This window comes from Oryx dammah, unplaced genomic scaffold (genome assembly GCF_014754425.2).
Source record: "Oryx dammah isolate SB20612 unplaced genomic scaffold, SCBI_Odam_1.1 HiC_scaffold_13, whole genome shotgun sequence".
Classification (NCBI taxonomy): domain Eukaryota; kingdom Metazoa; phylum Chordata; class Mammalia; order Artiodactyla; family Bovidae; genus Oryx; species Oryx dammah.
The window spans coordinates 23,931,428-23,957,749 of record NW_024070197.1 but is presented as its reverse complement, the minus strand read 5'-3'; the positions used below and the strand labels follow the sequence as shown (position 1 = coordinate 23,957,749).

Genomic DNA, 26,322 nt, shown 5'->3' with positions numbered 1-26,322 from the left:
CAAGAGTAACGGAGTGGGTTGCCAGTGCCTTCTCCACAACATTTACTTAGCACCTACTAAATTTCTTGATTGTTTAGGAGGAAACTAAGGGAAGTAAAATACAGACACATATCTACTAATTTTCTTTGTAACTTTGGGAGGGGTCGTCACTTATCTTCTGGCATCAGTTTACCTATCTGTTAAATGGGCACATCAGGCTAAGTGAGTAGGAGCTGGATGATCTCTGAGGTTTCCCTAGTTTTGCCACCCTGCTATCATCTGTGCATCCCTTCCCTCAAGAAGCACATCTGTGAAAAGAGAGAAGAGACGCCAGAGCTCATGCATGGAGTAAAGACATGCTCCCCAAGCAGTTGAGGAGAAGGTGGGAAGTGAGATTGGATGAGTGGCATGAATTCTTAGTTGTGGCACAGGGAAAACAGTGTGGTTTGGTCTTTGCTTTAAGTGGAGAGAGCCCATGGGAGTGGGAGAGAGCACACTGAGACAGGCTGGCATCAGGCATGGGGCCATGGTCCCCAGTAAGTGGGGCTGGTTGGTTGGGTCCAGCCATACCCACCACACACAAGCCACTGCCCAGCAGACTGGCTTCCTTGGCAGGGCTCCGATGCTTTCTAATAGTTTCCTCTGGGTATAGCAGGAAGTGTGAGCTTAGTCTTCTCACGCTGAGACCTCTTCTTGGGAAAGCACTTTCTAGAAGGCTCACCTTCCCAGGCTTGCTTGCTTGAAGCCACAGTTGATTATGTTCAAGACTCGCACCGTAGCTCTGAGTCCTTCCTTTGGAAGGAATCTGTGTTTGGAGCAAGGTGGCCTCACCATCCTCCATGCTCTGCCTTGGCTGCACCACGGTTTCATGGAGAAGGTTGCAGGTTCTCACAAGGCCTGGGCATAGCCTTTCCTGTAACGACATTAAAATGGAGCCTTGCTATTGTTTTGAATCTTTTTTGCTTTCTAGTTAGGAGTGACATTTTTATGGTTATTCGCCAAAATTCATTTCTTCTGTGAATTGCCTGTTTCTCATGCCTTTTGTCCAGATTTCAAATGGGGGTGTTCAACTCTTCCTCATTAACTGCAAACACTTTTTAAAAGAAAAAAGATAAGGTGATTAACCCCTTGACTACCACACAGGCCTTGGGAGCATCTGGCTTCTGGTGGCGGGGAAGGTGACTGCCCAGGACTGCTTGGTTGTAGGCATGATGGAGACTGGGCGGTGTGGGTATGTGGACGGCCACTGAGGTGGTAGAAGAAGAGGCAGCAGCGGCAGCCTCTACATAGAGCTTCTCCCCCTGTGCCAGATGCCACTGCAAGGACTTTACATAAATTACTGGGTTCCATCCAAAGAACTGTACAAAAAAGATCTTCACAACCCAGATGATCATGATGGTGTGATCACCAACCTAGAGCCAGACATCCTGGGATGTGAAGTCAAGTGGGCCTTAGGAAGCATCATGATGAACAAAGCTAGTGGAGGTGATGAAATTCCAGCTGAGTTATTTCAAATCCTAAAAGATGATGCTATGCAAGTGCTGAACTCAATATGACAGCAAATTTGGAAAACTCAGCAGTGGCCAAAGGACTGGAAAAGGTCAGTTTTCATTCCAATCCAAAGAAAGGCAATGCCAAAGAATGCTCAAACTACCACATGATTGCACTCCTCTCACTCGTTAGTAAAGTAATGCTCAAAATTCTCCAAGCCAGGCTTCAGCAATACGTGAACCGTGAACTTCCAGATGTTCAAGCTGGTTTTAGAAAAGGCAGAGGAACCAAGATCAAATTGCCAACATCCGCTGGGTCATGGAAAAAGCAAGAGAGTTCCAGAAAAACATCTATTTCTGCTTTACTGACTATGCCAAAGCCTTTGACTGTGTGGATCACAACAAACTGTGGAAAATTCTGAAAGAGATGGGAGTACCAAACCACCTGACCTGCCTCTTGAGAAATCTTTATGCAGGTCAGGAAACAACAGTTAGAACTGGACTTGGAACAACAGACTGGTTCCAAATAGGAAAAGGAGTACATCAAGGCTGTATATTGTCACCCTGCTTATTTAACTGATATGCAGAGTACATCATGAGAAATGCTGGGCTGGATGAAGCACAAGCTGGAATCAAGATTGCCAGGAGAAATATCAATAACCTCAGATATGCAGATGACACCACCCTTATGGTAGAAAGTGAAGAACTAAAGAGCCTCTTGATGAAAGTGAAAGAGGAGAGTGAAAAAGTTGGCTTAAAGCTCAACATTCAGAAAACTAAGATCATGGCACCTGGTCCCATCACTTCATGGCAAATAGATGGGAAAACAGTGGAAACAGTGACAGACTTTATTTTGGGGGGCTTCAAAATCACTGCAGATGGTGACTGCAGCCATGAAATTAAAAGACGCTTACTCCTTGGAAGAAAAGTTATGACCAACCTAGACAACATGTTAAAAAGCAGAGACATTACTTTGTCAACAAAGGTCCATCTAGTCAAGGCTATGGTTTTTCCAGTAGTCATGTATGGATATAAGAGTTGGATTATAAAGAAAGCTGAGTGCCAAAGAACTGATGCTTTTGAATTGTGGTGTTGGAGAAGACTCTTGAGAGTCCCTTGGACTGCAAGGAGATCCAACCAGTCCATCCTAAAGGAAATCAGTCCTGAGTGTTCATTGGAAGGACTGATGTTGAAGCTGAAACTCCAATACTTTGGCTACCTGATGCGAAGAGCTGACTCATTTGAAAAGACCCTGATGCTGGAAAAGATTGAGGGCAGGAGGAGAAGGGGATGACAGAGGATGAGATGGTTGGAGGGCATCACCGACTCAATGGACATGAGTTTGGGTGAACTCCGGGAGTTGCTGATGGACTGGGAGGCCTGGCATGCTGTAGTCCATGCGGTTGCAAAGAGTCAGACATGACTGAGCGACTGAAATGAACTGAGCTGATCCTCCCAATAATCTTATTATTGCACAGATGGGTAACTGAGAAAGTACCACCTTGGAGCTCGTGGGCCTTCAGGTCTTTTGGCATAAGAGACAGTTCACCTTTGGCAGTGGAAGGCATGTATCATGTCATACAAAGTCCCAGGAAAGAGATTTCTCCAGGTCCCCAAGGATTTCACTAGCCACAGGGCAGTTGACTGTGGGTGCTTCTGAATGCTGTTTGCTGCTTGTTTAGATCGTACCTCCACACCAAGCTCCTGAAGCTGAAAAATGCCTTGTGTCTTCTGAAAGTCTGTCCTTAGGAAGTAACTCTGGTCTTCCTGAGGCGAGGGTGGGGAGACACTGGTGTCACGATTGTGCCGATCAAGTACAGCCTGTCCAAGGTGGGGGGCGGACCAGCTGCACGCTGATGGCCCTGGACCCATGCACACTAATGGCATTTTCTCCCTTGTGAAAAGAGAAACGTCCGTTTTTAATGTCTCCCCTAGAGTTCAGCATCAGTGAAGTTCAATTCCAGCCATTCTGTGACTGGTGAAGGCTCAGGCTCGGGGCTTGGCTGGGAGATCCCTTCCTCGTCAGGTGGGCTGCAGGCATGAATCAGGACAAAGGAGGAGTGGCAGTAGCTGAGGATAGTGGCCCACCTGGCTGGCCTCCTTGGTTGATGCTTGGGAAGCTGTGACTCCCAGAGGGGCTGGGGCCCACCAGGCCAAGAACTGTCTGGGCTGAGGTGCAGGTGTGTGGTTTCAGAGAGTGGAGGGGGTGGAGGCTCTGTCCTACCAGGCGGGATGGGCTGTTGTCTGGAGTGTCCAGACCTGCTACATGGGAGATGCCCATTGGGAGAGCAGGTGGGTGCCCCTGCCCTGGGGGAGTCAGCTACATACACCTCCCCTCCACCCCCGGGCTCGCTGTTCTAGGCCTGGGACGGTTGCTCTGCGGAGTGCGTATCACCAAGAGAAGGCATTCTGTTGTGCTCCAGTGGCTCCTTCGCTCCTAACTGGGGGGTGACAGGTTCCTGGGGTCTGGGAGGGAAGTGTCAACAGAGGTTCAGAGTAGGGATGAGGGGAATGGCGGTGTCCTCCTGACTAGAGATGCGCTCCGAGGGAGATGTGATCATTGCCCTCCGAAGCCTCTGGGTCTCCTGACCCTTTTGTGAGTGAACAGTACTCAGATGTTATCAGTCTCTGTAGCTGATGATTTGGGTCCCTGTGCCCTCTTGCTTGGGAGCAGTCTGAGCCTTTTCTCTGCAGAGCCTGGCCCAGTACCCGGCTCATGGTGGGTCATCAGGAAATGCTCAATGAATGAACGGATGGGTGGATGTTTGCCTGAGCAGGCAGACTGAGGGAGGCAGAGCAGTCAGAAGCAATGTGGGTTTATAAAGAGCAGGTTGAGGGGTTTGGAGTCTATTCAGCTGGAATCTGTAGGTACATATTATGTGGGAAGCCTTCTGTTTGGGTCAGATATTGGTTCCTGGAGGTCTTAGACAGGATGGCAGGGGTGAGACAGGGACCCAGATAATCCACCATGAGACGGAGTGGGATCAGCTCTTCATAGAAGGTGTGAAGGCTGGGGTTGGAGGTGGCTGCATGGATGGCGACATTTGACACAAGGCTCCATCCATGGAATACACTTCTTACCTGGCTTGTGCCCTGAGGAGCGGACAGCGTGGGCTGCCCTGGTGTCCCAGGAGTGGCCTGTGGTCTGTCTTTCCCCCCTGGGTCCCCTTCTCTCCTCCATGAGAAATGCTGTGCGCCAGGCCTGCAGCATCTGTTGCTTGGTCTCTTCACTCATTCATTCATTCCCTAATTCAATCATTTATACTTTTGGCAAATATTTATTGAGTGCATCCTCTGTGCCTGGCTCTGTGCCAGTGCTGGAGGTGCCCCAGTGAAGGCGATGGTCATGGTCCTTGTCCTCAGGGGGCTTCTGGTCAAGTGCACAAACAGAGCCAACCCAGTGTGAAAGCCATTGTAAGGGGAAAGAGTCAGCCAGGAGGAGCCCTGCGGAGACAGACACCAGGGTTCCACCCTGGGCCTGGGGCGTTGAGGACGGCCTCCTGGGTGAGGTGGCGTTTAATTTACCCACAGAGGATAGGGCACAGGGCACAAGTGGACAGGGCAGGGAGAATGTGCCAGACAGAGGGACTGAGAGGCACATGAAGGCAGGAAGGCCCCTCATCTGCTCGCTCAGAAAAGGGAGTTCTCTCTCCCAATTCTGACAGGTTTGAGCAAGAGTTGGCAGAGGGTGCTCCCTTCCAGGTGCCACTAGCCGTCAAGAATCTGCCTGCCAATGCAGGAGACATAAGAGACACAGGTTCTATCCCTGGGTCGGGAAGATCCCTCGGAGGAAGGCATGGCAACCCACTCCAGTACTCTTGCCTGGAGAATCCTGGTCAGCTACAGTCCATGGGGTCACACAGGGTTGGACACAATGAGTGACTTGGTATGCACACACACGTTCTGTCCTCAAGCACGTGGGAACTGCTGGAAATTCATCCTCTTTCCCAGAGTCCGCCCGCATGTGGTGGTGACACTCATCTCTGGGATAAGAACCTGGCCCAGCCTTCCCTCCTCTTCCAGGAGTCTTGCTCGGCAGAAGCAGGCCAGGCAGCCTGGTGACCGGTACAGGAGCTGGAGATGTTGAACTGGGGATCCTAAGGGCCACAAAGGAGTGAGGTCCTGGCTTGGGCTTGGGCCCCGTCTACTGATCTGAGCCCAGTAGTCGCAGGCAGCAGAGGCCCCACTGGTGTGCCTGGATTTTTGCTCAGTAAGGATTGTGTGTACTTAGGAGATGATGTGTAACTGAGCTTATGTCTTCGACAGGTGCCCCTGTGAGTGAATCTCCCTGGGCTGGCTTCTATGAATATTTCACAGTCAGGCCCTCTTTGATCACTCTTGCATATGTGCATTCTACATTATATTTAGTTTTGCACTGAATCAAATCTGAGGCTTCTGTGAAATGAAAATAAACTGTTCAACATGATATCATAGTCCAGAAGGGCTCAGACTTAAACGACTTTAATCAGGGGTGAAAGGGTGAATGAGGTGTAGCTGAGCACCCTGCCCTCTGTAGAGCACCCTGTGGGCCCCAGTTCCCCAGTTGTTCTAGGACAGCAGCTCTGTGCAGAGGCTGAGCAGGGAGCCAAGGTAGGTTAGTAGGGGATTAAATATCTAACTTCCTCTCATGATGAAGTCTGTTTAAAAAGGAAACGAGAAAGCCAGTGAGAGAGAAATAATCAATACACTTCATGACAACTGCTGGTATCTTTCTCAGTTTTGTGATATTTCAAAGTTAGGGCAGTCACTAAAAGCTTATATATATAGTTTTAGTTGCTTTCCCTGATGGGGTGGACACAGTTCAGATAAATCAATTATAGCAAATTAGGGGATCATTTCCTTCCCAAAGCATCCCATCTGGGAGGAATGGAAACACCACTTGACAGCTGAGATCCTAGGGGGAGAGGCCTGGGCTGTGGCTCACAACATGCTATCCATTTCTGTGATACTCTAGGCCATCTTTCTTTCCTGCACTGTGATCATCAGAAGCTAGAGGACAGATCTGAGTAGGACTGGATCCTCCAGGAACTACAGGCTGGGCTGGTAAGACACTTACTCTCAGAAAGGCCCACAGCAGAGGAAGTGTGACCTCTGATAACCATGTAGTATGGTACCATCAACATCTTAACCGTTACAGAGAAATAGCATGGGAGCTATGGGGATTGAGTGATCGCCTCCAGCCTGGGGCAAATCCAGGAAGGCTTCTTGGAGGAGGCAACATCAGGAAGGCACATGGAAGGTAGATTTGGGCTGCCACCCTTGGAGAGGCTTGGGTAGGCTGCCAGGATTTTTGGAGTGGTCCTTCTTCCACTTGTTTTGCTGTTACAAAGGGGAAGAAGGGAGACCAGTGTCTTCTTCCAAACTCTAAGTATCCTTTTCTGTCTCACGCAGGGGTAACCCTCATCATGGTGAGAACTTCAGCCCTTACATGTTTGGTTTGTGGTCCAGGAGTTTATTTTCACCTTCTGTTTTTCTCAAAAATAGAAGATTTTGAAGAATATGTATCTCCTCTGATCCACATTTGGTAGAAAACTGCTCGTGTGTCCCAGCAGTGCTGTGAGGCATGTGTGTTACATGATGACTCCTATGGGGGCTTCTTGAGCCCCTGTTTTGACCCAGATATAAACTCCATGCTCCATAGATTGACACTGGAGTCTGCGCTTGGCCACGCCCTCCCTGTCTTTCCCAAGAACATACTATGCTGAGGCCCCGTGTTGCACACACTAACCCCGCTGTCCCACACACCCTTCTTCCTCTTCTCTGCTTATTCCAGGCTCTTCCCAGGTGTTCTCCTCACTGATCTTTTGTCCCTTCTCCCCGTTGCATCCCTTCTCCACGTCTCCCAGCCTCACAGCATGTTGATGAGTCCTCGTTTCAGCCCTGGACCCTGCTCTGGGGTTTCCGTTCATTTGTTTCCCTTCCATGAGTTAGCTTCAAAGGCAAGACCTGGTCTTGCTTGTGTATCTCTATGTCGGCATTAAGAAGTGTTATTGAGTGATGTGAGGTCCACTTTACAGATGCACCTAGAAAGTCGGCAGTGAGTGAGTCTTTATTAACCACTTTTATGTGCCTTGCTTGTGCCTTGGTTATGTCCTTCAGCTTTCAGCATTTACTCTGCTCCCAGATGAAGGTCCTCTCTGGATCTCGAAGGCTGCTGTGGTCAGCTCCCGAGAAAGGTTACACGGGGCACAGTCCTCTGTCATTTAAATGCTACTTTCTCTCCTGCAAATCCATTTGCCTTCTCAAAATCCTGTGCAGCATGTAGGACAGTTAATACCAGTCCATTTTACAGACAAAGAAACTGAGGCTCAGACAGGTGCCCAAGGTCAAGCAGATGTCAGTGGAAGAGCTGACAGCTAGATGCATGTTAATGGCCTTTCCAGTGCTTTCTCTCTCCTTACTCCAGTCTAGTTGGGAGAATAACCCACCCGACACAGGACAGGAGCAGGTGGACTAATGTGTCCACTCTTAGGGATCTTAAGGAAACAAGATAATATAAATAAGTGGTTGTGTGACCCTCCCCCAACCAGCGATTGACAGACGTGGCATTTCTAGCCCCAAAGTGCCCTCTTGCACCCACCCCGCCATGCCAGGCCCCAGTGGTGCTTTCTTTGGAATATACTGCCTATTTCCACTCTGGGCACATGTGGCTGTGACGGCTCTCGTTCCTTGGCTTCCTTTGAGCTTTCCCGTGAGCTGAGACTTCCTTTGTTTCCACATGTTTCACAAAGGAAGGTGCTGGCATCTGTCAGCATCCAGCCTAGCAAGACTGAACATGGTGTGGACATCCAGGGAGCAGCCTTCCCTCCAGCATGTCCTGCTTGGGCTCGGGAGTCAGGCTTCCCAGCTGTGCGACATTCTGAGGCTTACATATTCTGAGCCTCAGTTTCCTCATTTTCCGAATTGGACTAGCATGGTACCTACCATCCTAGGTTCTGTGAAGCTAAATGAGATAAAGGTTGTGAAGTAACTAGCACAGTGCTGGTGCTGATGCACGATGCTGCCTGCCATGGAGAGGAGGACGATGATGAGTATGAGAAGATGCTAAGGATTCGGATTCTGTGGCTGATGTAAACGGTGATGGTGAGTGGTAGCTGCAGTGACCAACGTGATGATGACAATTATTGCTATTTCCTTTGAGAGCTCTCGCTGCCTGACAAGTCCACAGTCTTAACAACTACCCGACACGAGGTTAATTCCATCCCCTGTTTGCCTGGCTTTGTGTGGGGTGGGCAGATAGTGAGCCAGGGAACTACTGACAGAAGTCTGCTCTACCGGAGGAGAGGACCAGGAGAGCTCTGGGTGGGTGTTTTCCTTTCCCATCTGAGGTGTTCATTATCTGTCTTCAGTTCTGGGCTAGTTTCAACCTGTCCAAAAGCCAACATGCTGGAGAGACCTCTTGGCCTTTGAGAATTTTGAAATCATCCAAAGTCTTCAAAGAGAGGTTACTTTTTTCTTCTTCTTCTAAGTCCTCCAACTCTTGCCCCACCAATACTGAAAATGCCTGGACTTCTGTGGGACCTCGGTTCAACTGAGTCCTGCTCCCCTTGACAGACAGAGACCACCCTGAGACTTTGGCCAGCATTCTACCCAAAAGGGAAGGTTGGGGAGTTTGACCCATGCTCTCCAACTCGACTCTCCTGGTTACACAGTTGCCAGACTCTGCAGCCCTAGTTGAATATCATATTTTCATTAATACATTCAGCAAGGATTTAACTGTTTCTGGCCCTGTCTCCTAGCGTTGCCTACACATCAGTCAAAACAGAACAGGTCACCCATGCTGCCCTCCTGCTTATCTATTAATCGTCTGGCAAATAAACCACTCAGTACCCTGCCCACCTCAGTAATGTTTGTGATGTAATTTGTTTGGATGCCCAAATGTCACCAGCGTTGATTGTAAGAGATGAAAAAATGTACTTGCTCAGCATCGCAAGCTCTAGGCCAAAATGTAAGCATGAAATCTCTGGTTTATTTTTGTAATAATGTTTACAGCTGTTTAATGACCCTGAAAAGGTTCAGTAGTCTGGTGTTCTGTATTTCAGAACAGGAGTGTATTATGCTTATAACAACCTTGGTTAAACCGTTTGAGCTACAACAATTGGAAAAATGGTATTTAATAAGAAGCCATTGTATTCTAGGTGAAGTTGTCTTAATTACTGCTTATCTCAAGTGTTAAGAAAGCAAAGTGCATGTGGGGAAGGGCCAAGGGTCATTTGCGCCCCCCAGGAAACAGGTCCACCTACTGCCAGAACTGCCTGCTGTGACATGATTTGGGGGTAAAACCCACAGTGGTGTTTGCAACCCTTGTTGTGAACCCACGCCCCCCCTACCCCTTGCCCAGCCACTGGGGGTGTCGATCTCCTGCGACGTTTCTGAGGCAGTGCCTTCACCTCATTGATAAAAAAGGGAATATTTAGCTGTGCTTGGCTAGACAACAATATTTGATTTTTAAAAATCCAGTTGAAATGGTTATTTTGAAAGTCATTTTATTTCCCAGCTATTCTTCTTCATGGTATAAGGATAAAACTCCTTCATGCAACTTACTGGCAAGATCTATATTTTGGGGGCTATTCATAAGATTACTTTTTTTTTTTTCCTATGCTAGCAAAATGAAACTGTGTTTTTGTGTAAAATTTATTTAGACTCCTAGCAGCTGGCATTTCTGGTGTCCTGATAGTTTCAAATTTCATTCTGCGTGAAAGATACAATTAGGTTTTCTATTGGAAGAGTTAAGTGAAAACTTTTGTCATTGATATCACAGGAAATAGTCTTGAAGGCAGAAATGCAAAATCAAAATAACTATTAGCACCATCAAAGGCAGCTGAATGGCTCACGGTACCTGCAATGACGGGGGTGAGGAGACAGAATGCATTTTGATAATCTGTGCATCCAGTGGTAGGTTTCATATGCTGAGAATACCCTCATCATGAAATTGCAGAGCTCAAGCAGAAACCCTCTAGCCTTCAGAAGCTTTCAGCTGGGGCCCCTGCCTGTGTTCAGAGGTGGGTCTGGCATTTCCAGGTGAGGAATGCCATGGTGGCCAGGACTCAGGCGCGGGCCTGGGTCTTCCTTAATATGGACAGTAGGGTTGAGTGCCCCCACGCCCCACCATGACCCTGGGCTCAGGATAGATCGGGACTAGGGTGAGATGTGCAGTGTCTCCATGTTGGAGGGCTGACACACGAATCGACAGTTCACCGCGTCCCCTTCTCAGCCTCATCTGGCTACCTGTCCACAGTTCAGTAAATTCCGTACCGTTTGGTTCCTTCCATTAGTCAGCCAGGGTTTACTGATCTTCCTGCTACGCTTTGGGCTGGGGCCACGAGCTGATGGCCGGGTGAGCTGTCCCCCGTTTAGCAGTTTGTTTACTGCATTTTGGTTTTGCTAAGGGTTTTCCTACCAAGGTGAGAGAATTAGATGGGTTATTGTATAGTTTCCTCAGATGGTCCCAGCTGCCCTGTTGCCTTCAGCCCAGGGTCATGGCCTACCCTGCACTGGCTCCTGGCTTCTTAGTGTGGGTCCCTCAACCTGGCACACAGGGTGTGCCAGGGTGCTCCAGAGCCAGGGCTGGCGAGTGAAGGATGGGTTGGTACTTGGAATAAAGTGCTCCCGGGTTATTAGGGACCATGTGAGGCAGTGTTGCCTGTGGATGTGTGTGTCTGCCCCCTTTGTCAGGACAGGAGAGTGTCTGCAGTTCACTGCAGTTCTGCGAGGAAGCACTGTGGTCCCAAAGGGAAGGCGTTCTCCCTGTGCTTGCTCCCTGAGGGCTGGGGAAAAGGAGAAATGCCACCTTCTCCCAGAACCACGAGCCCCTGGAGGCAGCCCACCTCCCAGCTCCTGAGCTCTTAGGGCTGCGTTAGATCCAAACTTTTATCAGTAGGATAAGTGATCCCTTTGTTTCCCAGGGATTTCTTGTATTTCTTGCTAGAGGAAATTCACTTAGGGGCTTGCTGCCCCTCCCCCAACACAGCCATATTCCTGTACACACACACTCACGTGCACACACACACACACACACACACACACATACACCTATATACCTCGATTGCAATGGTTTCCCCTTTCTCTCAACTTTTAATTCAGTCTCTCTGGGGCCTTTTCATTGCTTCCCCCTTACTGATGGCTTTGCCTGCACTGGCCCCTTTGACCCAGAAGCCCTTGAGGGCAGTTACATAAAGGCCCTAGGCAAGCATTTACTGAATGAGTGAGATAAGGGGTAAAGGAATTCCCGATGGGTGAAGTGTCAAGGCTGAAGAAATTGGGGCTGACCCAGGTTTTGTGAGTCTCAGGCTGGGCCAGGGGCCAGCTCGTCCTGCCTCGGCTGCTTTGGCCCAGGATCAGCACACCAATTACCCCTTGCTCTTTCCAAGAACTCACACTCCCCTTTCTTGCTCTGAGTCTATCAGCTGGCATTGGTTGTGACTGACCCATGGCTGCGCCTGCACCTGCTCGTGGAATCACAGGGTGTTAGGTCTCACAGAGCATTCTGAGATGATGTCTGACCCTGCCACACTGTGGGGCTCAGCACAGTCTTTGCTGGGGCTCATTAGAGGGGCTGAGGGCCGTAATCCTCAGAGCATCTCCTCCAGCTCTGCTGAAATTCTGGGTTCTCCCATGGACCCCAGGATGGATGATCAAGTTCTGAAGGACCTAATTGCTCTCTGTCTCCTAGTGCCAGCAGCTGGGGTCAGAGGTGATCCAAGCCCAGATGGCCACTGTGAGTACTTACAGTGAAAATGCTGGTAGGGGGCATGGTTCTCCCTTGGCTACTTCTAGACCACCAGATTCTGGGTGGAAACCCAGGACCTTTCTGACTCTGACAGATTCAGATTGTTGGATGTTTAAGGACTTGTGCAAAAGCTGAATTTGATTTCCATGAAGTTTATAGGGTCTGTTCAATCATCATCCATTCAGTTATAACGATCTGAACTTACAATAATACAGCTCTGCTCTAGGCCCTGAGGCTTTATTTGTGATCAAGGAAGACATGGTTCTGCCTGCACATATGCAAGAGGGTCAATAAGAAAACTGCACCCCCTCCTGTGATAAGTGCCCTGAAGAAGAAAGTAAGATAATGGGGTAGAGAGAGGCTTTCGGGCTTAAGTTTTCTGTGTTGAGGTGGACATGGAGGGCCTTTGTGAGGAGATATGTCGTTGAGACCTGCATGAGGGGATGGAGCCGCTGGTGCCTCAGCATATTCTGGAATATTCTGTGGTCAACAATGGCACCTGAAGACTGGTTGCTTAAAGGGTGTTTAAAAAAAAAGCTTTGTTGATTGTGGGGGGAAAAAATTGAGCATAATAAAAGAATTCCATACTCAAACCTAACTTGAAAATGCCTCAAGTTCATTATTTGGCAAGTTGAGCTGTTACGTGTACAGCATGACTGGAGGTGGGGGATGTGGTCTTCAACTTGATGCTGCTCATCCAACCTGATGTGCGATCTTGCTGTATTGCACATTCAGCCTCCTCTCCTTCCTGCTTAACTGGCGTCAGCTCAGCAGCAGTAACCTGAAAATAGCCCGTCTTCCTGGAGTCATGTCTTCTGAGCAGGCCAACTGGGCAGCTTTTGGCAGTGGGCCATCCGTGTTGGCTTTGGACTTTCCAAACTTCCCCAGAGCTGTTGGGTGGAATTTTGAGCACTCCCAAGTGGCTTTGGGGTTATGATCCGTGTTTGCTCAGGAGAGGAGCCAGAGCAGCTGGATGGGGCTTGAAGGTGGTAAAATGGCTCTAGACAGGGCCCTTCTCGGCCCCAGTCCCGCTCCAGCAACTTCTCACACTGGGCCTGCTCTTCCTTGCTGGTCAGCGGGTGCCATGAGTGCTGGGGCTGGCCAGTCTTATCCAGTAGTGTATCTTCAGTGCCAAGGACAGGGCCTGGCACATGGTGGAAACTCAGCAAGTCTACTGAATGAATGTAAGAATCTCTATGAGAAATTACTCCTTTCTGACCAGGCTCCAAAATGAGCTTTTTTCTTTCTTCCTTCCTTCCTTTCTTCTTTTTATTTTGCTTTTTGAGTACAGACTGCCACCAGAGACAAATTGAAAGCATTCTTTTACTCCAAGTGACCACGTGCTTGTCTGTGTGTGTGAGTGTGTGTAGTTGTTCATGGATAGTTAACCCTGCACCATGGTTGCAGTTTCTCTCCCTTCTGGAAATAAACATCAGGTCTTTTTCTTCTCCTCTCTTGCAAGACAGACTCACAGCCTCTGTCCTCTTGCCAAGGAAGTCAGGTCTCCTGTTGGAGAACCTCCATCCACACACAGTCTGCCTGGCTGGAAGCCCAGTAGGCAGCCGACCCCACCAGGGCTGAATGTGCTTCCTCCACAGTTGAGCTCTGTCCCCACACGTTCCCCTGGGGAACTGCTTGGCCCAGGAATCAATCCTGGCTGGGGTTAAGCTGTACTCCTGGACCACCTGGCTGGCCAACACATCTAAACATTGGGATACAAAGGGGATGGATGTGCAATAACTGTTCCAGTGGCAGGAAACAAATTTGGACTCCTTCAAGTGGAAGACAAATCTGGAAATAGAAGGACCCCAGGCATGGATTCATTGCCTTTCAAAGTTGAGCTCCCCACATGCTCTGATATAGAGGGGACTATTCCTTCTGCTCCATCCCAGAATGATCTGGCTTTAGCAATTCTGCATAGGCTGGAGAGGGGCAGAGAGGACTATTAAAGACAATTATGCAGACCTGCTTTGAGTGTTAGTGTTTAACAAACAGCTTTGAGTTCTAATTTTCTGCAAAACACATACTGCAGGTACAATTTGTACTCATTACTGTATATTGGGAAAGTTATTAAAAACACTCAAACTTGGTTGAGACTTCCTATGGCATCGTCCCTGGATTTTAATTGGTTTTTATCCAGTTCTATAAAAGATCTCTTTAAGCCCAATCAAAGTCTCTGCTGCAGATATCATGCCAGTTGAAGAACAGGGTAAGCCTACTCTGCAGTGTAAGTCTTTACCCCCTACCCAAATTTGAGCAGTCTCAACAATCCACTAAGATTCCATCATGAGATAATTTATACTTCTTTTGATGGGCACGGTTACCAAATAACAAAATAACAGTGTTTCGTAACAGAAGGGTTAAATCTTAATCTCTAAGGTTTGCAAAGCCGCTACTCGCAGTCTCCTTAAAATTTAATATACCTCGTTAATGCTTCCTTGCAAACACTGAAGGATTTTTATGATTATAATCATGTGTTACAGCACCTAGTACTGTTTCTAAGCAGCATACTAATCAGCTTAATGAGATATTACTGCACTTTTTGTTGACTAAAGCAAAATCCCTTTTATTGTTCTAAAGCCTGTCCTTTACTTTATTTTTTCCCAAAACATTATCTTGTTTTATTATGTACCAGTAAATATCGTGCCATTGGGTTGGATTTTTTTTTGCCAAATCATAAAATAATCTCTTTCATCTCCGACTGGTGAACGTATTGAATATAGTAACCAGAAACAAAAGTTCCAAGTGAGTCAGTTTGGTGTTTCAGTTAAAGCCATTCTGCTCCTTGACAAACTCTGAACTGAACCAACAGGTGCAGGTGCTAAAGGGGGGGAGAGGAGGAAACGTTTAACACGTAGACCCCTGATTTGTTATTAGGTGTTGAAAGTGGTAAAACATTAATAATTTAAACGTGAATGAATAATTGCAGTCTGTAAATAGAAAATACAAGGAAGACGATCTATCGCCAAAACAAATTGGAGGAGCAATGCCATATTGCATAATTGGCATTTAATAATTCATTTTTTTATTATTGTTTTTGACTATAATTCCTTAGCATTATTATGTGTAGGTAAGGCATGCAATGCAAATTCCCCACCAGCTGATGCTGTTGATTCACTGTGCCACGGTACCTGGCACAGATCTGAACTCTTTCTTTATTTTCAGGGATGGAAGAAGCCAGTCTGTGCCTTGGAGTGTCCTCGGCGGCGCCGGAAGCAGAGCCCCATCTGAGCGGCCCCGTCCTCAACGGCCAGTATGCCATGAGTCAGAAGTTGCACCAGATCACCTCCCAGCTCAGCCATGCTTTCCCCGAGCTACATCCGCGGCCCAACCCCGAGGAGAAGACCCCCGCGCCTCTCGACGAGAAGGCCCACGTGCCAATGAGTGGCCAGCCCATGGGCAGTCAGATGGCGCTCCTGGCCAACCAGCTGGGCCGGGACGTGGACACCAGTCTCAACGGGCGGGTGGATCTGCAGCAGTTCCTCAATGGTCAGAACCTGGGCATCATGTCCCAGATGAGCGACATCGAGGACGACGCCCGAAAAAACCGGAAATACCCGTGCCCACTGTGCGGCAAGCGCTTCCGCTTCAACAGCATCCTCTCTCTGCACATGCGCACTCACACTGGCGAGAAGCCCTTCAAGTGCCCGTACTGCGACCACCGGGCGGCGCAGAAAGGGAACCTCAAGATCCACCTGCGGACCCACAAGCTGGGCAATCTTGGGAAGGGGCGCGGGCGGGTGCGCGAGGAAAACCGCCTGCTGCACGAGCTGGAGGAGAGGGCCATCTTGCGGGACAAGCAGATGAAGAGCAGCCTGCTTCAGCCCCGTCCCGACCTGAAGCCCCTGGTGCACACCCAGCAGGCCCCGCTGGCCGCCTGCAACCTAGCCCTGCCCACCAACCACAGCGTGCCCGACGTGGCCAACCCAGTGCCCTCGCCCAAGCCGGCCAGCGTGCAGGAGGATGCGGTGGCCCCCGCCGCTGGCTTCCGCTGCACCTTCTGCAAGGGCAAGTTCAAGAAGCGGGAGGAGCTAGACCGCCACATCCGCATCTTGCACAAGCCCTACAAGTGCACGCTGTGTGACTTCGCCGCCTCGCAGGAGGAGGAGCTCATAAGCCACGTGGAGAAGGCCCACATCACGGCCGAGTCGGCCCAGGGCCAGGGCCCCAACGGCGGCGGGGAGCAGTCGGCCAACGAGTTCCGCTGCGAGGTGTGCGGGCAGGTGTTCAGCCAGGCGTGGTTCCTGAAGGGCCACATGCGGAAGCACAAGGACTCCTTCGAGCACTGCTGCCAGATTTGCGGCCGGCGCTTCAAAGAGCCCTGGTTCCTAAAGAACCACATGAAGGTCCACCTCAACAAGCTGTCCGTGAAGAACAAGTCCCCCAGCGACCCCGAGGTGCCTGTGCCCATGGGCGGCATGTCCCAAGAGGCCCATGCCAACCTGTACTCCAGGTATCTCTCCTGCCTGCAGAGCGGCTTCATGGCCGCAGACAAAGCCAGCCTGAGCGAGCCCAGCCAGCTCTACGGCAAAGGCGAGCTGCCCCTGAAAGAGAAGGAGGTGGTGGGGAAGCTGCTGACCCCCATCTCCAGCATGGCCCACGGTGTCCCTGAGGGCGACAAGCACTCCCTCCTAGGATGCCTCAACCTGGTGCCACCGCTGAAATCCAGCTGCATCGAGCGGTTACAGGCGGCGGCCAAGGCTGCCGAGATGGACCCCGTGAACAGCTACCAGGCTTGGCAGCTCATGGCCAGGGGCATGGCCATGGAACACGGCTTCTTGTCTAAAGAGCACCAGCTACAGCGCAACCACGAAGACACTTTGGCAAACGCCGGAGTTCTGTTTGATAAGGAGAAGCGGGAGTACGTGTTAGTGGGAGCAGATGGCTCCAAGCAGAAAATGCCTGCTGATTTGGTTCACAGCACTAAAGTGGGCAATCAGAGAGACCTGCCAAATAAGCTCGACCCTTTAGAAGGCAGTCGGGATTTTTTGTCACACGGGCTCAACCAGGCTCTCGAGTATAACCTGCAGGGTCCCGGGAGCCTGAAGGAGAAGCCCACCGAGTGCCCGGATTGCGGCCGAGTGTTCCGCACCTACCACCAGGTGGTCGTGCACTCCCGCGTGCATAAGAGGGACCGCAAGGGTGACGAGGATGGGCTGCACGGGGGCCCCGACGAGCGGCGCGGCTCCGGCAGCGACCAGGAGTCCCAGTCGGTGAGCCGCTCCACGACGCCCGGCTCCTCCAACGTCACCGAGGAGAGCGGGGTCGGAGGCGGACTCTCGCAGACCGGGAGCGCCCAGGAGGACAGCCCGCACCCCTCCTCGCCGTCCTCCTCAGGTAGGTTGTTGGGGGAGATGGGGAACAGCGGCCAGAGCCAGGGTTCTCCCTACCCCGGGGCCTGATTCTGTGCGGGCCTCAGTGGGGAGGGGGCCTTGCTCCCCTTCAGGGTCAGCCCTGAGGTCACTGCAGTGTGGTCCTGGTGCTGTGTGGACCTTGCCTGTAGGCCTTAAGAGAAGGCTGTCATTTCAACTCTGTGACCTTCCCTTGAGCCCTGGCCACCAGGAAAGTAAGTCAGTCCTTCTCTGGTGTGGTGGAGAGGTGGCCAGTTGGTATGTTTGCCAGAGGGCGTAGCCTATCTTGCCCCTAAGATTTCCTGGCCCCATTTTGTTCCCTGACCCCCATCTGCCATTGCCTCAGGAACCCAGGAGCTGCCGTTTGGCTCCATCCATGAATGTGATTGTGTAAGTTCAGACCTTCACGATCTGTGCCCCCCAACTGTATGCCCATAATTGTCTCATTTAGGCCTTGCACTATCTCTTCTTAGACCTAACCTGTCTCCAGTCCCCTTCCATACAACCTGTCATGTGTCTATAACCTGAAGAACCACACCATTCTCCTCTGATGGTTTGGAAAAGCACAGAGGTTTGCAACACAGATGCGCGACTTCATGTCTTAAATTGTACTGTGTTACATGGGCGATACAGCTTTGGGGTCTAAAATAGCAAAGCAGAAAATCTGTCATCAAAATGTCTGTGAAATGCTGAAGCTTCCTGGCCCAGTTTGAGGGGGGAAAAAAAAGAAAAAAAAATCCCACTATCCTAAGACAGCTAAATTAAAATCACTACCTAACAGCAGGTAAGCTTGTTGCCTTCATCCATATTTCCAAAGCCCCTTACTAATGGATAGTAAATTGAAAGTTATATCTCTAGCCCTTTATAAAGAAAGCATCTCGCTAATACTGTAATCATTCTGCAGCCTAACAACAGAGGAAATCATGCCATAACAAATACCCTGTTACTAATGGCAACATTGATTTCTGCAATCAGCCATTAAGTCTAGAAAATGAAAGACAGTTTGAGGCACCTCAAGGCACTGCACTGCCCACTGTTAAAGATGTGGCAACACCCTGGTGAGGGTCATTTTTTAAGTTTTTTTTTCCCGTTTTCTTTTTTTTTCCCTTCTCAGTTTCGATAAATATTTCAGTATTGGAGGCAATTCACTGCTACACTTATTAAGTAGATGCCAGCTTAGCTGTGTTGTTCTTGTCATGCATCAGTATTCCCTTCTTCTAGGACAAAATTAGTATTAAAATAAAGTGTGAGTCCGCTGGCTTATTACGAACCAGTAAAGAATTGTTAAGACACATAAATCTGCGCTGCACATTCCAGAGATTCCGATAGCACTTAATGCCGCTGCTTAAACACCCATGAAACACACTGTCTACTCCTGGAGTCCTAGCCTCGTTTGCAATTCACTTCTGCTGAGACACTCTGGAAGCATCTGAGGAGGACTGCAGCACCACGGAGGGCTAGGCCACGTTGCCGGGAGTGACCACCGCCCAGAACTTGCAAGGCAAGGGTTCTCCAGTGTCACTGCCTGATGGCGAGCGCTCTGAGGTGGATCTTTGTGCAGGAAGGCAGCAAAGTGCCAGGCGTCCCATTGTCAGGACGGATTACTTCCGGCCTCCGGTGAGGAGGTCCCCTCTCCTGGAGAGTGTCATCTCACGGTTTTTGGATTTGGGGACCTTTCTGGGGCAGTAAGCAGAGCACAAACTGGCTTTCCTAACTTTTTGGAGTGACGTGGAGTTAACACTGACAGATTTTCATCCGTCTCCCAGCCCCGCTGAAATGAAAAGGTCTCAGCAGAATATTCCGACACCAAATGTTCGGCTCTATTAATGACGTGTTTACCGTGTTTTTCTCACCTTCTGGCCAAGTGATAGCCTCATGCTATTCCTATCTCTGTTGTTTCCAAATCTCTAAATACTCTGTTGAAAGAAGTCCATTTTGCTTAAAAGAACCAACCGGGCTTGGGACTCAAAGGAGAATTGTACTTGAGTTGTGGTTATCTTCTCACTTTTATTTTCCTCATTGAAGTATCGTACAATTGTGAATACTGATTCTTTCATTTCTGGTTGACTTCTTTGTTTTCTTCATATTCAAATTAGACCCTTTCATAATTTTCTGACTAAGTAGGAAAATTGATGGCATACCAATATGCAGCCTAAATCAGTTGCACGCCTGGGCCATTCAAGTTTTCCTGGGATTAGGACCCTTAACCAAATCGGGTTAGTCTTCCCTCTTATTTCTAACAAGTCTGATTTGTATAAAGTGCGATTAAAATAAGCATTTAAATAAAAATCTTGACACAATAGGTATTTTATTATTACCTGTTAGAGAGAAACCTGCAAGGTGAAGGGGAGAAAAAAATCTTTAAGCCCTTAAGTAAAGAAAGAAGTACTTATTAAGGCTTCTATTAAGAAATAACTGCAAAAACACGGTTTTACAAATTTCTCAGACTGCATAACAATGTCGCAAAACTTAATTTGCATCACTTGATTCTTTTTTTTGTTGAAAACTGGGTCAGTAGGGCCTGAGAAACTATTTTTTCAGATCTTAACCAATGAATTCTTCTTTATAAATCGCTGCTCTTAACATGATAGTAGTTCTGAATTCATCATAAAAAACCTTTTTACAGAGAGCCTCTTAGAACAGATCTCCAGAAGAAGGCTTACAATGAGTGGCAGAGACGTCCTTTGTTATCAGATGTAATTCTTTGCAAAGGAGGATTGGAACGGAGTGGCTGTTTAAAAATGTCTTGCTCAGACCGAGACGAAGAAGGGGTCAAGTTTGCAATCAAACAGTTATTGCCGAGATGGGCGACTGTCACTGGCTAGGCTAATGTGGGATGCAGCTGTTTGTTATGTGAGCAAAAGAATGTTTGAATCAGTGAACATGTGAAAATGATTCCAGTGAACCAGAAAATGTGTTTGTTCTTTGGCTCTCCAAACTGCTGAGAACCAAGCTTAAGATCAACTGCGAAAACTAGGACCTTTGACAAATTGAGAGGTCATATTTTCTAACAGAAAATGGACAAAACTAGTCACACAGATCACTTCCCCATCTTTCCCCTTTGTTTTATTTGTTGTTGTTGTTGTTGATTTGTCTTACCACTAATTTCACACCATAGTAGATGTCATTTCTGCCTCCCTGTACAATGCAAAGGGAGACTGTTTGGAAAGCAGCGGCTTAAAAATTTTACTCTTTTATGACATTTAGAAAGCGGGGCGGGTGTTTTGATGCTCCCTCATTTCTGGCTCGCGTGCAGACTCTCCGACGACATTAATCTCTGTATCTTTCCCTAAAATCTCATCTACGGCTGCGCTCCGATTCTAGCCTTAGCCTGAGTCAGAAGACAACCAAAGTTCTGTTTCTTTAGATTTTGCTTTGGAAATCACGCTCAGAATAATTAAAACTTAATGTACTAAGAAACGGTACTGTTCATTATATCCAACAGGGCAGTTACCTTCTGCATTCCCCATAATTTTGGAGAGGGGCTAATTGAAGTGTTGATGGTGGGAAAGGGGTAATTGAATGCGTTGACCCTCTGTTCATTAAATAAAGTCGGCTAAGTTACGTGATCAATGGAAAGCCAGGCAGGAAGAGATGCAAAGATAAAAATACTGTTAACCCCGACTACTTCTGGTATGATATTTTGTGATGGACAAGGATTATTTGATCAGCTGGGCTGGAAGCCTTGCGGGCTCTTCTTTTGTTGCCCGAGCTGCATTCCTGAAATGCTGGGTCTCCATCCTGTGCTGGCCCATTGACCACAGCATCAAAGGCCTTTATCCAGGGCTCCCCTGCATTTACATCGGGTGTATAGTGATATGATAGATTTTCTTTCTCTTCCACCTCTTTTTCTCATGTGGCTCCTCCTCCCCGCCCCCATTCATGATAACCACTGCCTGCTCCACACAAACAAATCTGGGCCCTCGAAAGAAGGAAAAAAAGAAAAAAAAAAATTTAAGTCTGAGGATTAAGATCTTCAAAAAAAATTTTTTTTGCTTGTGCATTCCAATTGTTCTTAAAATATTTGGCAATGTCAATTAGTAACTGAGCAGAGTTAGCTGATGAACACAATTTTCCAGTAGACTGAGCACCCTATTGTTGCCGAGCGAACAGCAGATTTCTGAGGTCATTATCATTCGCTGGTTGCTTGGCCCAGCTGCTTCCTGCTGCAAAAGCCAAACTTTATACTGGAGCTCGGGGATGGCAGGCAGCAACAGGGGGCTGGGAGAGGAGAGGGGGTCTGGCTGCAGAGCGAAGACAGTCATTATCAGCAGAGGAAACAGAAAGTAAAAGTTTCCAGGCGATTCCAGGAAAACTGCCCTGTATCAGGCTTCTCCCTCCCATTCCTCTCCCAGCACCTTCCACCTCCAGGCAGGGAATTAAAAGGACCAGAGGACGCCCCCTGGGCATTGTGGCCACTAATCTCTTCGCTAAGCGGGACTTTGGAAAACAATAATCCCATTTACAAATTTGCTTAAAAATTGTTAACCCAATCTAAGGCCTGTGAGTGATTTCTTCATTGATAGACTCCTTCATTTTTATTAAAAGCAGAAAGAAGAAAAAGTTATTTTTTAAAGGATGAAATTAGTAAACTTGGGGACGACAAACAGGGACTATGATTTCATTTTCCAGAGGGACCTTTGGAGTAGATACTAGTCTGAAATTCCTTATAAAATCAAATTTAGCGTGGAAGGCTCCCCCTGCCCACTCCAGCTTCTCTCTTTTCCTGCCTCCTCTCTCTCCCTCCCCCACCCTTTAATTTGGGAGCTGGTTCAGTGAGATGAAAAGCTGCACTTTTTTAAAGCTCAGCTGTTAAAACCGAGCGCCATATGCAGCCTTTCCGTCCCAACGTGGAAGAGTGTGCAGGCGGCCGCCGTGTTTGTGGAGATTTACAGAGGCTCGGCTGTGTGTGCCGAAGCCATGGCCGGGCAGATGCTGGTGGGTCCTGCCTCCCGGGAGCTGGCCCAGCCTGGGTAGTAGGCTGGCCAGACTTCTGTCCGACGGGGCAGGGGTCAGGGGTCCAGAGGGCTCCCTCTGCTCTCCCGCCTTTCTGCTGGGACTGGAGGTGGTCCGCCCACTTGGCATGGTGCTGGAGCTGGGAACAGGAGCCCTCAGATGCTGGTTCACCTTGCCTGTCTCCTGTGAGGGGGCCGGACGCCTGACAGCAGCTCCTTTTTATAAACTTCCTTTCACTCTGTGCCCTTTGATTGTCTTGAGCCTGGGAACGCTCAGTATCACTCTGGGGCCTTGGCTGCCTCTCTCACCCCTTTGCGTGGAGCTGTAAATCCCACTTCCACAGGGCTGCCCGATGGCGCTGTCACTTAGCATTTCAGAAAGAGAGAAATTGTACTGGGTCTAAAAGTCTTCAAATAAGAAGTGTGATATAAAAGATGTGTGACACAAGATCCCAGAAGCAGAGCCTCTTTCCTCCTTGTTCCCAAGGACTCCCAGATTCCCAGGACACCGTCTTCTGTCCAGGGGGTTGATTCCTACCGCAGGATCACTGGAGCCCTGCTGTTTTTAGCTGCCTCGCCTCACTCTGTCCACCTTCGGGTCCCCTTCCTGTGCTCTTAGGGATGCTGCGCTCCTGCCCGAGAACTCAGGAAGCCCCGTGTGTCCACGATGGTGTGCTCCTTCTGTATGCATGTTAATACAAGGAACAAACGTTCTTTTAAATCTAAATTTAATGATAATAAGAAAAACACAGATTAGCTAAAGACAGGTTGCTGCTGCTACTGCTGCTAAGTCGCTTTAGTCGTGTCCAACTCTGTGCGACCCCATAGACGGCAGCCCACCAGGCTCCCCCATCCCTGGGATTCTCCAGGCAAGAACACTGGAGTGGGTTGCCATTTCCTTCTCGAATGGATGAAAGCGAAGTCGCTCAGTTGTGTCCGACTTTTAGCGACGCCATGGACTGCAGCCCACCAGGCCTCTCCGTCCATGGGATTTTCCAGGCAAAAGGACAGGTTACAATGAGGCAAAGAATTAAGCACTTAGTGTTCAAAACGGAGCGTGAAGCATTAGGTGCGTGATTGCTACTAGCTGGAATGGGAGGTTCACGCTCAGGTTGGCCACCGCCTTGGAATTAGAGGTTTGCTTTGCAAATGGCCATAGCGTGGCCTCTGCTTGTTGGTCCAAAGCATGTGTCGTGAGCTGCCTGGAGCTGCCTTTCACCCACCCACTCTCTTGCTATTCCTTCTCAGGCTCCTGGGAACGTAGGCTCAACGTGTCAGCACTGCCAGCAGCCGCTCCTACAGAGTGGGAGCTGTCTCTGTTTGGGGAGCACTTTGGGGTCCTCCTGTTCGCCGGATCCCTTCTCCACTGGGCTCTTGTGCCTTGGAACCCCTTCATTGGCATGAAGCTTTGTGCCTGTTATGAGACACGCACTCCTGAGCGGGTAAAGCAGGGAGTCTTCCTTGCTTTCCACCTCAGCCAGTGCCTGGCTCCGCCCTCCTCTGGAGGAGGTTTTGGGAGGTAGCCCTGATGTCTCCGGGGTGGAGACAGGTACAGGCTTCAGTAAACCTCCTGTTTCACTGGCCCTCAGGATTCCCCTGGATTCTGGGGGAAGCCTCTGGGATATCTGGGATGTTGAGGTGGAGAATGGAGGGAGACCCGGGAGAGACCTGTGCTGGGAGCATTCTGAGCATGTGAGGCCGGAAGAGAAGTGAGCCTTAGCGCCCATAACTGTCAGGCTGTTTTGGAGCGTTGATGGTAGGGGTGGAGAAACACCTGCAGAGATCAGGAGATTGGATTTGTGCAAACGTCCCAAATTCGTGATGATTGGGCTGGAACCTTTGCCATCTGCGACCCTTGGGCCTGCTTGCTGCCCTTCTGGGTTCCTCACTTCCCTCTCCTCTGTTGGCATCTGACAGCTAATCCCCCACCCGTGTGGACTGGGCTGGCGTGTGAAAGGGGCAGTGAAGCTCACAAACGCAGAGGAAAGGGGGCTCTCCAGCAGGGTGCGGGGCAGGTGGTGGGGACTCTGTTCTCTCCAGGAAGCAAGCGTTGCAGCAGCTGAGAAGAGCCGTGGGTCCCCCTTGCCTTTTCCTGGCAGGACAGGGCGACGGCAACATTTACTTAAGCTGTGGAGTTTGGCACTGCTGCTGCCAGGCGCCATCTGGAAACCCCTTCTCGGAAAGCTGTGGGCTCTTGCAAAGGAGCTCAGGGGAACAGGTCTTGGGCAGAGTTTTGGGCCTTTTTTCTTGGGCAGAACCTGAGCAGCGAGGCACCTGAGCAGGGCTTGGGGGTCCCCTAGGAGCTGGGTAGCTAAAGCAGGTCTTCCTTGCTGTGCCCGTGGATTTTCACTCTGCTGGGCCCCTCCACTGAATTCTGAGCCAGATCTGGTGTAGCTTTTCTTTGTCAGGAGTGCACTCAATTTCCTGGAGCTGTATTTCCATTTATTTATCTTGTGTTGCGTTTTGCTTACTGTTTTCACCTAAGTCCTGGTATGCTGTGGGTGCAAATGTGTGGAGCCAGCCAGGACAGTCCTGGTTAGTTACCGAGACAACTCTGTAATAATAGAGCTTGTTAATATAATCTAAGAGGTGAATACTGTGCCTCTGACATGTGCTGGGGAGGCAGAATGGGGGACTGGGGAGCTTGGCTTGTGACAGACAGGGCTGAGCTAAGCACAGAGATTTGCTGCCATCCTCTCCTTGATCCACATCTTCAAAACAGGCTGCAGAACTCCAAAACAGTGCATGTCTGAACACTCCCTCCGGCTCCCTGATGGGTGGGCCAAGGCACAAAGGGAGCTGTGCTGTTCGTAGAGGCAGTGGTGGGTGGAATTCGGTGCCTGGGTCTGTTCTTTCCTACCAAGGGAAGGCTGTCCAGGGCCCGGCTGCTTGTGGGACCCGCGTCTTCGTTGCTGTCATCATTGGGATTTTGTGTGACATGTGGCATGTGTCTGCGGGCTATGGGAGGCACAGGACAAGCTGACTCCCTGGTGGGGCCAGCCATCCTTTGGGGAGCTGGGTATTGACAGAAGGAAGTGGGTGGTGGGTGGGTTGGCTTTTGATGCCTTATCACTTGCTTTTAAGGGGTGGGGTCATGTTTCAGCTTTTGCTGGGAGCAGGGCACACCTTAGGGTGACCATGCTGTTTAACTCTGGGCCTTCGGTGCTGTGGCCTTAGTCGGGTTTATGCTTTGTCTTCATGTCTCATTAAATGGTGTTTTTCCCCCATAGCAGTAAGTTGAATTGGTGTATCACTATGCAGTTATAGGAGAAGGCAATGGCAACCCACTCCAGTACTCTTGCCTGGAAAATCCCATGGACGGAGGAACCTGGGTGTCTGCAGTCCATGGGGTCACACAGAGTCGGACACGACTGAAGTGACTTAGCAGCTTAGCAGTTGGGTGCTATGGATGCCAGAGAGGGTCCATTCTCTCCCCCGGGGAGGTGTCTTGCTGGGCTGGGACTTGGGTGGACACCAGTTTCTTCCCTCTGGTTTGACCTCAGTTCCAAAGCTATTTGATGTATGATGAGACAGGTCCCCTTCATGGCGCTCTCATCTCTTCATTAAAGTAATGTCCCCAAACTCTTAGCTCAGTGGTTGTCACCGTGGTTTTTGGACACCCTCAGTTGTCTTCAATCATCTTGAGAGGCATTTTGGAAAATTTCCAACTTGCTTATGTTTAGCTCAACATAAAATGTGTGCAGTGGTTGTTTCCTTAAAACCAAGATAGATACATGCTTCTCTTTATTGCTAAATATATTTTGTTAAATTTGCTGCTAAAATAGGTGTTTTAGGTTCTTTTTTTTTAAAAGTAATTT

General features: G+C 49.3%; 1 protein-coding gene across 3 annotated transcripts in view; it reads left to right on the top strand.

The window, feature by feature from the left end:
* The window catches only part of ZNF536 (zinc finger protein 536), a 450,290-nt gene that overhangs the window by 184,020 nt on the left and 239,948 nt on the right, over positions 1-26,322 (top strand). For all 3 annotated transcript variants that reach the window (XM_040253951.1, XM_040253950.1, XM_040253952.1), the window contains exon 4: positions 15,364-17,535. In XM_040253951.1, the coding sequence (XP_040109885.1) occupies positions 15,366-17,535 (2,170 nt within the window). In that variant the 5' untranslated portion in view covers positions 15,364-15,365. The remainder of the gene's footprint in view (positions 1-15,363; positions 17,536-26,322) is intronic.